Source organism: Symphalangus syndactylus, chromosome 16 (genome assembly GCF_028878055.3).
Source record: "Symphalangus syndactylus isolate Jambi chromosome 16, NHGRI_mSymSyn1-v2.1_pri, whole genome shotgun sequence".
NCBI classification, from domain to species: Eukaryota; Metazoa; Chordata; class Mammalia; order Primates; family Hylobatidae; genus Symphalangus; species Symphalangus syndactylus.
The window spans coordinates 46,257,431-46,269,880 of NC_072438.2; the positions used below are offsets into that span (position 1 = coordinate 46,257,431).

The 12,450-nt window shown below is 42.6% G+C and overlaps 1 protein-coding gene across 1 annotated transcript in view; it reads right to left on the reverse strand.

The window, feature by feature from the left end:
- SMIM14 (small integral membrane protein 14) overlaps positions 1–12,450 on the reverse strand; it is an 80,158-nt gene that overhangs the window by 22,605 nt on the left and 45,103 nt on the right. Inside the window, exon 3 of the mRNA XM_055246602.2 lies at positions 5,303–5,351. Within this exon, the coding sequence (XP_055102577.1) occupies positions 5,303–5,351 (49 nt within the window). The remainder of the gene's footprint in view (positions 1–5,302; positions 5,352–12,450) is intronic.

A 12,450-nucleotide genomic window follows, 5' to 3' on the forward strand; every position in this document is an offset into this window, starting at 1 on the left:
GAGATTGCACCAGTACACTCTAGCCTGGTGACAGTGTGAGACTCCGTCTCAAACAACAAAAAAAAAATGAATCTGCAATGTGACATGAGGAAAAATAATAGATAAAGATGGGAAATATGGAGATTTAGTTATTAAAGGTTGAAACTAGACAATTTCTCAGATTACAACTTTATCAGGAAGAAGCAAAAGGCTAAGAATTGTATGCTAAGTACTAAAAATGGGCCAGGTGTGGCAGCTCATGCTTGTAATCCCAGCACTTTGGGAGGCCGAGGCAGGTGGACTGCTTGAGCTCAGGAGTTCGAGACCAGCTTGGGCAACATGCAAAACCCTGTCTCTGCAAAAAATACAAAAATTAGGCCGGGCATGGTGGCTCACACCTGTAATCCCAGCACTTTGGGAGGCTGAGGCGGGTGGATCACGAGGTCAGGAGTTCGAGACCAGCCTGACCAACATGGCGAAACCCCGTCTCTACTAAAAATACAAAAATTAGCCGGGCATGGTGGCAGGCGCCTGTAATCCCAGCTACTCGGGAGGCTGAGGCAGGAGAATCACTTGAACTCGGGAGGCAGAGGTTGCAGTGAGCTGAGATCATGCCATTGCACTCCAGCTTGGGCAACAAGAGCAAGACTCCGTCTCAAAAGAAAGAAAGAAAAAAAAATTAGCTGGGCATGGTGGCATGCTCCTGTAGTCCCAGCTACTCCGGAGGCTGAAATGGGAGGATTACTGAGCCTGGAAGGTCAAGGTTGCAGTGAGCCTTGTTTGCTCCACTGCACTCAAGCCTGGGTGACAAAGTGAGACCCTGTCTCAAAACAAAACAAAAAAACAAACAAAAACACCCCAAACCATATTCAGTGCCAAATGCTAAAGCTCAGATAGATTGTATAAATAAGAACATACAGGCCGGGTGCAGTAGCTCACACCTGTAATCCCAGCACTTTGGGAGGCGGAGGTGGGTGGATCACTTGAGGTCAGGAGTTCAAGATCAGCCTGGCCAACATGGCGAAACCCCATCTCTACTAAAAATACAAAAAATTAGCCAGGTGTGGTAGTGCATTCCTATAATCCTGGCTACTTGGGAGGCTGAGGCAGGAGAATAGCTTGAGCCTGGGAGGTGGAAGTTGCAGCGGGCCGAGATCGCGCCACTACACTCCAGCCTGGGCAACGGAGTAGGACTCCATCTCAAAAAAAAAAAAAGAACGTATGCATTTATATATTTCTCCACCATTTACTCTTTGGTCTGTGTTTTAACAACGTTGAATCTACCTAGCAGCTGCTTCTATGACTAAACGAATAAATGTTATTTCTGATATCACAATGATTAAACACTGTTCTAAAACAATGGAATAACACCTGTGAAAAGGGGAAGAGTAAAAAAATAAGACAATGGAATATATACAAAATACAACTACAGAAATAAAAGGCAGAAATGAACGAAAGCAACCAATTTAAAAAAGTCAGGAGAAGAGAATAAAACATATTTCTTCAAGGCTTATTTCAATTCTTTATGAAGCCTCAAATTCCCACAATCCTAAAACATAAATTTAATTTTAAAAAATAACTTTTTCCAATTGAATAGTAACACATGTATCTAAATATAAAGATAGCTACAAAATGTATGTTTTATTATTTTAAGAAAAAAGTATAAGCTCACTGGAGAAAATTTAGAATATAAGAAAAATAATTCTATCCCTCACAGTAAACTACTGTTTAACCATTTAAAAGCCTAGCTCTCAGAAAGGATTTTTACCAACTGCTAAAAGAATTGGGGGGAAAGAAAAACTTGCCGATATGCCTAAATGAATGTTCAAAGTTTCACCTTTCTTTTTAGAGTTAGGAAGTGACATTTTACCCACAGGAATGAGTATATTTGGTTATAGGCGGGGCTGGTTCAAGAGTCACAAAACCTGCACATGTAATAAACACTTGTTTTCCCATGGCGAGGTTCAATAAAATTATTTTCAACTAGGAAAACAGGTTTTAGCTTTACCTGTTGAGGCAAATATTTGAGCTGTACACTGTAGATTAATGAATGCTACTGGAGAAGTAACATAAAGAAGTCTGGAGGGAGGGAACCACCACCCATTGTCCTAACAATGCACATTTCTATTGCTTTCTTGTCTTGAAGGCATATATATCACCCAAATGGACTAGGTTCTGACAAAATTTCTACTTTAGGCTAGGCACTGCACTAGCTCCTACTTCTCTAAGTTGTTATTATCTGTGGAATTTGATGGCACACCCAGCTCACAAAGTAATAAAAATCATAATGTATAACAAGTCTCTTTACAATTACCTTACTGTGTCTTGTTTTAGTTTCATATACGTAATAAACAGGCAGGTCTGCTTCAGAAATGTTACGTATCAGCAACCTACTAATAAATGCAATTTGGCAATATGTAAATAGCCTTAAAATGTGTGAAGAAAACCAGAACGTATCACTCCAAAATATGCCTTTTTGACACAGAAATTATTTTTGAGAGGCTGGGCACGGTGGCTCATGCCTGTAATCCCAGCTACTTGGGAGGCTGAGGCACTAGAATTGCCTGAACCTGGGTGGTGGAGGTTGCAGTGAGTTGAGACTGTGCCACTGCACTCCAGCCTGGGTGACAAAGCGAGACTCCATCTCAAAAAAAAAGAAAAGAAAAGAAAAAAAGAAATTATTTTTGAGCTGTAGGTAATTAGGAAGTAGCAAACAGATGAAAAGCTCTCTCTATTCCCCTCTTTTCTTCCTAAAGGTAGGATACAAATTCTCCTTTATACACAACCCTACAGACTTAATAGCCCAGAGACAGCACCAGAGGAGTCTGTAAACAAACCTTACTCCATTAGTTTCCTCCCAAATATTTACTTTCCCAGTTTCCTATCCTTGGAAGCCTAAAATCTCTTTCCTATGTTCTGCCCTTTTTCCACAAATGTATTGTTCTTTGTTGAAGATGCTACATAAGCCAGAGTTCTGAGCCACTGCTTTGAGTGACTTTGCATTGAGCTTTCTCCGACGTGATGCCACACACATTAGTAAACTTGCTTTTCCCTTGTTCATCTATCTTTTTTTTTTTTTTTTTTTTTGAGAGAGTCTCGCCCTGTCACCCAGGCTGGAGTGCAGTGGTGTGATCTCAGCTTACTGCAACCTCTGCCTCCTGGGTTCAAGTGATTCTGGTGCCTCAGCCTCCAGAGCAGCTGGGACTACAGGCACGTGCCACCACGCCCAGCTAATTTTTGTATTTTTAGTAGAGACAGGGTTTCCATGTTGGCCAGGCTGGTCTCAAACTCTTAGCCTCAACTGATCTGCCCACCTCAACCTCCCAAAATTCTAGGATTACAGGCGTGAGCCACCATGCCCGGCAATCTATCCTTTGTTATAGGGTGTCTCAGCAAAGGACTCTGAGGTTGAAGAAAAAATTATTTGTCCTCCCCAACATATGCACACAAAGAATGTTTATTCAAGTGTTGTTTATAATAGCAAAAAATATATCAGCAACCTAAGATTCTAGTAAAAGGAAATCATTTAAATGCTGGTGCTTCCCCACAATGAATTATTATTTAATCAATAATTTTTTTTTTGAGATGAGATCTCACTTTGTCATCCAGGCTGGAGTGCAGTGGCATGATCATAGCTCACTGCAGCCTCAAACTCCTGGGCTCAAGTGATCCTTCTGCCTCAGCCTCCCAAGTAGCTGGGACTCCAGGAGCATGCCACCATGCCTGGCTCAATAAATAGTAAGACAAATATATGTTGATATTTTATAAGTAGTGAAAAATAACATATACAATGTGATCCCATTTCTGTAAGTTTATATGAAATCTAATTATGCCAGGCTTCACCATCTTGTGAATGTCATACTTTCCTTCTTGTAGTCTTCTAGTACAAGACTGGATTGGTTTAAATACTATTTTACTAGTTCCCCTTAAAGCATCTCTCAAAATATTTCTGAGTATCCTGAAAAACAATGTGTCACATAATGGCCACCAAGTCTGTCACCTACATATACCATGCAGTATTCATCTTCCTACTGATTCTCACTTTACCATCACTACTGCCCATAAAGTCATGTGGAGAAAATTCTCCACTGCCAAATTCTCTGATGCGCATGTTAATGTCAGAGCCAAAGGAATGAGCTCCACAGGCACCCAAAGTTTCCACACATGGAAAAGAATGGCCTCCTCCCCTAAGAAGTTCTCAAGTGGCTGGGCATGGTGGCTCACGCCTGTAATCCCAGCACTTTGGGAGGCCGAGGCAGAAGGATCACTTGATCCCAGGAGTTTAAGACCCATGTGGGCAACATGGGAAGACCTTGACTCTACAAAAAATTCTAAAAAATTAGCCATGTGTGGTGGTGCATCCCTGTAGTCCCACCTACCAGGGAGGCTGAGGTGGGAGGATCACTTGAGCCTGGGAGGTCAAGGCTGCAGTGAGCCATGATCGCACCATTGCACCCAGTGTGGGTGACAAAGCAAGACACTGTTTCTTAAAAAAAAAAAAATTTTTTTAATTAAAAAAAAGAAGAATTCTCAAGCCTGCCAACAGATGCAAATAGATGTTAGGGAGAGAGTGAATGGTTTGCACAAGCAGCTTTGATGTCCCAGTTACACCTGCCCACAGTGCCCTGTTACAGACATATTTACCAAGAAAAAAAGACTAGGATATACCTGAATTTGTCAACAGTGGTTATCTTTAACTATTCTGGAAGTTCTTCTTCTTTTTTCTTTTTTTTGAGACAGGGTCTCACTCCAGTCACCCAGGTTGGAGTGCAGTGGTGTGATCACAGCTCACTGCAGCCTCAACCTCCCCCGACTCAGGTGATCCTCCCACCTCAGCCTCAGGAGTAGCTGGGGCTGCAGGCATGCACCGCCACGCCCCACTAATTTTTGTATTTTTTGTAGAGACAGGGTTTCCCCATGTTGCCCAGGGTGATCGCGAACTCCTGGACTCAAACGATCCACTGGCCTCAGCTTCCCAAAGTGCAAGGATTACAGGTGTGAGCCACCGCACCCAGCCTTTTTTTTTTTCCTTATACTTATTTTATAATGTTCTGCAATAAGCAGGGTTTTTGAGGCATGAAAAAAATTTTAAGTTAAAAAATAGTCAAGTAGCAACTACATTACTGAGAACCATTTTCTTATTAAAGAGCAAACTATGAGAATAATTTCTTTCTTTTGTGTGTATATGTCACTTTTTTTTTTTTCTTTTTTGGTAACCACCAGAATAGGCAATGTAAGAATAAATTCTGACAAATATTCACAGGCATCTGGCCTCTAATTCTGCCCCCAGTGCCATCCTTCCTTCTGTCTCAGTGGTACTTACATTCCTGAAGACACTCTGTGTCTGTGCAGTAGGACTGGGACTGCCGTAACTACAATGAATAAGAAACGGAAGTTAGCGATTAGACTTAAACAAAAGTGGACAATAATTATTACAAAGATCATGTTTTGGCCGGGTGCGGTGGCTCACGCCTGTAATCCCACACTTTGGAGGCTGATGCGGGTGGATTGTTTGAGCTCAGGCATTCAAGACCGGCCTGGGTAACATAGCAATACCCCATGTCTACAAAAAATACAAAAATTAGCCAGGTGTGGTGGTGTGTGCCTGTAGTCCCAGTTATTAGGGAGGCTGAGGCGGGAGGATCACTTGAGTCTGGGAGGCAAAGGTTGTAGTGAGCCAAGATGGCACCATTGCACTCCAGCAAGGGTGACAGAGCGAGACCTTGTCTTAAAAAAAAAAATCATGTTGTGTTTTGTTTTTTGAGACAGGGTCTTACTCTGTTGCCTAGGCTGGAGTGCAGGGGTGCAATCCTAGCTCACTGCAGATTCAAACTCCTGGGCTCAAGTGATCCTCCTGCCTCAGACTCCTCAGTAGCTGGTACTACAGGTGTGTGCCACCATGCCTGGGTAATTTTTTAAAAATCATTTTGTAGAGATAGGAGTCTTACTATGTTGACCAGTCTAGTGACGAACCATGTTTTGGTTTTTATTATCATTATTATTATTATTTAGTTTCGCTCTTGTTGCCCAGGCTGGAATGCAATGGTGCAATCTCAGCTCACTGCAACCTCCGCCTCCCAGGTTCAAGCGATCCTCCTGCCTCAGCCTCCTGAGTAGCTGGGATTACAGGCACCCGCCACTACACCCAGATCGTTTTTTTGTATTTTTAGTAGAGATGGGCTTTCACCATGTTGTCTAGGCTGGTCTTGAACTCCTGACCTAAAGTGATCCACTTGCCTCAGCCTCCCAAAGTGCTGGGATTACAGCCACCATGCCCGCACCCCATGTTTTGGTTTTTAATGAATGCTGTCACAGAATGTATCTTCAAAATCATACGCAAACACAGAATACTCTGAGGGGCTGTCTACCTTTTTTCCTACCCAAAATAATTTTCAGATATACTGTGATCTGTTGCAACTGACCCATTTCAATTAAATAATTTTAAAAAATCACCCATGACACAAATTCTTGCTGCCAATATATAATTAGGCACCCCAAAGGGAAAGTGCTAAACTGTACAGAACTAGAAGAGTAAACCTTTGTTAAAGAGATTTTTCTTCTCATTGAAAATTAGAAGCAGATAAAGAAAAAAAACAGATTCTATTTGTAGAAAATGTATCTTTGAAAGGAAGCATAAAGAATCAGTGGTTGGATAGATAAGAAACTAATAAAAGGAGTTACCACAAGTAGTGAAGGTACAATGGGGGAGTAGAGAAGAGTGACAGAAATAGGAGCTAAATTTTTCAATGTCTGTCTTTTTATATAATTTTGGAATCATGTGATTATCAACTTTAAAAAGAAAGTTAAAAAAGAAAAGTCCCACCTATCTATATTATAAGCCATCCTTTTATAAGCGTACAACCTATGCTGAGACCTTTTAGGATGTTTAAAAACGAAAATCTCATAAACCTTAAAATAGAGATGAATAAATAGTAAAGACAATGAGGGGCATATAACTTTCCAAGTTAGTCTCATTACTAACTACACCCTCTCCATTAGAGTAGTAATCCACACTTGCAATTGTTTGGGACGGCAACTATGGTGCAGTAGTGCTTAGCTGGTTCAGCATGGCTCTGCAGAATGACAGGCCTAGATTTAAAGTCTGGTTCTGCAACTTTCCTTTTTTTTTTTCTTTTTTCTTTTTAGAGATGGAGCCTCGCTCTGTCGCCCAGGCTGGAGTGCAGTGGTGCTATCTCGGCTTACTGCAACCTCTGCCTCCCGGGTTCAAGCAATTCTTCTGCTTCAGCCTCCCTACAGGTGCATGCCGCCATGCCTGGCTAATTTCTTTTGTATTTTAGTAGAGACAGGGTTTCACCATGTTGCCCAGGCTGGTCTCAAACTCCTGAGCTCAGGCAATTCGCCCACCTCAGCCTCCCAAAGTGCTGGGATTACAGGCGTGAGCCACAGCACCTGGCTCTGCAACTTTCTAAGTTTCAAGACCTTGGGGCAAGTACTTTAACACCTCTAAGCTTCAGTTTCGTCGTCTGGTAAAATGAGGATATAATATCACCTATATCTAAGAGTACTAGTGAGAATTAAAACGGATAACAAATGTGAAATGCAGTAATAACTCAAGAAATGTTAGCTTTTTTTTTTTTTTTGAGACGGAGTCTCGCTCTGTCGCCCAGGCTGGAGTGCAGTGGCGCAATCTCGGCTCACTGCAAGCTCCGCCTCCCGGGTTCACGCCATTCTCCTGCCTCAGCCTCTCCGAGTAGCTGGGACTACAGGCGCCCGCCACCACGCCCGGCTAATTTTTTTTTTTTGTATTTTCAGTAGAGACGGGGTTTCACCGTGGTCTCGATCTCCTGACCTCATGATCCGCCCGCCTCGGCCTCCCAAAGTGCTGGGATTACAAGCATGAGCCACCGCGCCCGGCCAAGAAATGTTAGCTTTTATTACTGTGCCATACAAATTATGACTTCAACTAAACAATTATTGGAATTAACAACTAAACGAATCATTTTGTAAATTATTCTCTAAGATGATCAGACTTGCTTTGGTGTATACTACTAAAAGTAGTCCTGTTTGGAGCCAGGCCCGGTGGCTCATGCCTGTAATTCTAGCACTTTGGGAAGCCAAGGCAGGAGGATCGCTGAAACCTAGGAGTTTGAGACCAGCCTGGGCAACATGCTGAACCTCTCATCTCTACAAAAAAATGGAAAAATTAGCCAGGCCTGGTGGTGGTAGACCTTGTTTCAAAACAAAAACAAAACAAGACAAAAAAACTAGTCTTGTTTGAATAAGAATGAGAAAATAGATTTTTTTTTTTTTGAGACAGAGTTTCACTTTGTTACTCAGGCTAGAGATGAGTGGCTCAATCACAGCTCAAAGCAATCCTCCCGCCTCAGCCTCCCAAGTAGCTGGGACTACAGGTGCCACACTTTTGTATTTTTTTTGTAGAGATAGGATTTTATCATATTGCCTAGGCTGGTCTTGAACTCCTGAGCTCAAGCGATCTGCCAGTCTCCACCTCCCAAAGTGCTGGGATTACAGGCATGTGCCACCAAGCCCAGTGAAGAAAACAGATTTTTTAAAAAAAATTAATTTTAATGAAACAGAAACAGGGTCTGTGTTGCCCAGGCTGGTCTCGAATTCCTGAGCTCAAGCAACCCACCCACCTCAGCCTCCCAAAGTGTTGCGATTACAGTCATGAGCCACCATGCCCAGCCAGATCTTAATGTAAAAATATGCTGTATATCTTAACCCTTTCTAAATATGAAAGGAGTCACTGGCACAATCTTGGCTCACTGTAATCTCTGCCTCCTGGACACAAGCGATCCTCCTACCTTAGCCTCCTGATTGGCTGGACTACAGGTGCATATCACCATGCCCAGCTATGTGTGTGTGTGTGTGTGTGTGTGTGTGTGTGTGTGTGTGTGTTTTTGTAGAGATGGGGTTTTGCTATGTTACCCAGGCTGGTCTTGAGCTCCTGGGCTCAAGGGATCCACCTGCCTCAGCCTCCCAAAGTGCTGGGATTACAGGCGTGAGCCACCATACCCAGCCTACTTTTTTTTTTTTTTTTTTTTTGAGATGGAGTCTCACTCTGTCACCAAGGTTGGAGTGCAGTGGCATGATCTCAGCTCACTGCAACCTCCACCTCCCAGGTTCAAGTGATTGTCCTGCCTCAGGCTACCAAGTAGTTGGGATTACAGGCGTGCCCCACCATGCCTGGCTAATTTTTGTATTTTCAATAGAGATGGGGTTTCACCATGTTGGCCAGGTTGGTCTCAAACTCCTGACCTCAAGTGATCCACTTGCTTCGGCCTCCCAAAGTGCTGGGATTACAGGCGTGAGTCACCATGCTTGGTCTTTTTTTTTTTCTTTCTTTCTTTTTATATAACACTTTCTACTAAGCTTCTGGAATGAACACATTTTTTTTAAATGTCAGAGACCCATGCAGAGAATGAAAATAGCATGGTGTGACAGAAGGGCAGTTGAGTAGCCACTTTAAATTAGAAGACAGAGGCATTGACACTTAAGGGCTATTTACAAGATAGTAAAGATCAAGGGTAGGCACATTTCAGGCAAAGTACATGACTAGGAGGTCCCTAGGTGACATGGTGCCCTGCCTGTGAGTCAGTGTCAAGAAAGCAAAAGGCCACTGTGGTTGAAGCGTCTGAGACATGTTACTTAGCTGCTGCATTTAGTTAACCTCAGAACCAAATGCTCTCTACAAAGGCTCAAATCATCACAACTTGATGTTGTAATTTCTCTGACTGCCTCCAACTCTAAGACATACCAATGTATATAACTTATACCTATGTGTGTGTATATATATATATTTTTTTTTGAGACGGAGTCTTGCTCTGTTGCCCAGGCTGGAGTGCAGTACAGTGGCACAATCTCAGCTCACTGCAACCTCCACCTCCTGGGTTCAAGCAATTCTCCTGCCTCAGCCTCCCAAGGAGCTGGGACTACAGGCGCCTGCCATCACGCCCGGCTAATTTTGTATTTTTAGTAGAGACAGGGTTTCACCATATTGGCCAGGCTGGTCTCGAACTCCTGACCTCCAGTGATCCGCCCGCCTTGGCCTCCCAAAGTGCTGGGATTACAGTCATGAGCCACCACACCTGGCTGGAATACCTATGTATTTTTAATACTGTGGAATAGGAATATTTTTTCCATTATATAGTATTTGATATATTTGAATACAAACATATTTTAACACAAATGTTAAAATTAGCACTTTGGGAGGCCAAGGCAGGCAGATCACTTGAGGTCAGGAGTTCAAGACTAGCCTGGCCAACATGGTGAAACCCCATCTCTACTAAAAATACAAAACAGCTGGATGTCGTAGTGCCCACCTGTAATCCCAGCTACTTGGGAGGATGAGGCAGGAGAATCGCTTGAACCTGCGAGGTGGAGGATGCAGTGAGCTGAGATCGCGCCATTGCACTCCAGCCTGGGCCACAGAGCAAGACCCCATCTCAATATATATATATATAACATATTTTTAAAAGCATTTGTAATAATTTATCGTTTGTATTATACATTACAATAGATTATAGAATACTTAGAAATTAATATGGATTTACTCACTGCCTTAATACAATTATCATTACTATGTATTCTTTTCTAGTCTTAAAATATGCAGACTTCCACATAATTGCAATTGTTGTAACAATTTTTTTAAATTCTTTATTTTTAGATACAGGGTCTCACTATGTTGCCCAGGCTGGTCTCGAATTCCTGGACTCAAGTGATCCTCCTGCCTCAGCCTCTTGAGTAACAGAACACAGGTGTGCACCACCATGTCAGGCAATTGTAACAAATATTTCTAGGAACTTGCTGTATGCTAAATACTATACTAACAACTTTAATTTATTATGTTATTTGGTCCTCACCATGTTGGCCAGGCTGGTCTCGAACTCCTGACCTTGTGATCTGCCCGCATTGGCCTCCCAAAGTGCTGGGATTACAGGCGTGAGCCACCCCACCCGGCCTGTCACTCAGTCTTTAAGATGAACATGACCAGTGTTTTTCTTCAGCACTAATCTCTCCTCCTTCCACCAGGAGGAGGAGGCAGCTTCCCTTTGATGCTAAGTAATATACAATTTTTCCTGCTATATGAGTATCTACAGAACCAATTACTCACACACAATTGGTAATTAGAGAAATTATGCCAGTTTAATACGGAAGGTGTGTTGGTTCACAAGTGTTTCTCCTAGGCAAAGGGAGACAGAAAAGCAGGAGTCAAATTATGCCTTTCAGTAGAAAAGAATACGGTCTTTAGCTCACTGCTGGGCAGACATGAGCCCTTTCAGCCTTTTTTTTTTTTATGAGACGGAATCTGACTCTGTCTCCCAGGCTAGAGTACGGTGATGCAATCTCGGCTCACCACAACCTCCACTTCCTGGATTCAAGTGATTCTCCTGCCTCAGCCTCCCAAGCAGCTGAGATTACAGACCTGCACCATCATGCCCAGCTAATTTTTGTATTTTTAGGAGACACAGGGTTTCACCATGTTGGCCAGGCTGGTCTTGAACTCATGACATCAAGTGATCCTCCCACCTCGGCCTCCCAAAGTGCTGGGATTTAGGTGTGAGCCACTGTGCTTGACCTCCTTTCAGTTTTAAATGAAAAATGAGTGCCTGTGTACACATACTCACAAACGCAATCAAAAATGAAAGAAATTATCAGCAGCCTGGGTAAGAGAAGCAACTTCATCTTAGACCAAGCTACGGTGAGTCTTTGGGACATCTTGTCAAGAGCTGGTGTTGGATCCTGCCCTTCTGTGGCTTGACGGCTACATTCCTTATATTCACAAACAGGCTATGTATGCTCTAGGCTCTGAATAATGAAATGCCAAAGTACCACAACCACATTCCTAGTCCAGGACTTAAGGTTTTTGGCAAAGCTGAGTGTGCTGGAATGTATATTCAATGTGTTGAGTTCAAACACCTAAATCATAGTCTTTAAAGCATTCAAAAACCATGTATCCATTATCCAGTAAAACAGGAGAATTTCAGTTTTGGGAGTTTTGTTTGTTTTTTAAGAAACAAGGTCTTCGCTGGTGCCTAGGCTGAAGTGCAGCAGCACAATCATAGCTCCCTGCAGCCTACACTTCCCAGGCTCAAGCAATCCTCCCGCGCCAGGCTCCCAGGTAGCTGATACCACAGGTGTGTGCTACCACACCCAACTTGAGAATCTCACGGTTTTGATGCAACTCTTAAGCAGAAAGGCCTAATTTATGATGTATCTTAATTTTCTCTTGACTTACTTGGAGAAAACAGTGGTACTATTGATGCTGATTTTGTCTACTCCAAAGGGAAACAATTTGTAAAAACAATAATCAGAGAAAAAACAAAGATAATACCCACCGTGAAGGAAACAGACATGGCAGTATCTATAGAAATCTAGACTTTAAATATTTTCTATATTATAGTAACGTGGGGATGGGTGCCACATGTGGACAATTTACTGACAGTAGTTGCGGTCCAGGAAACCATTCATGTTAACACTGATGCCAAG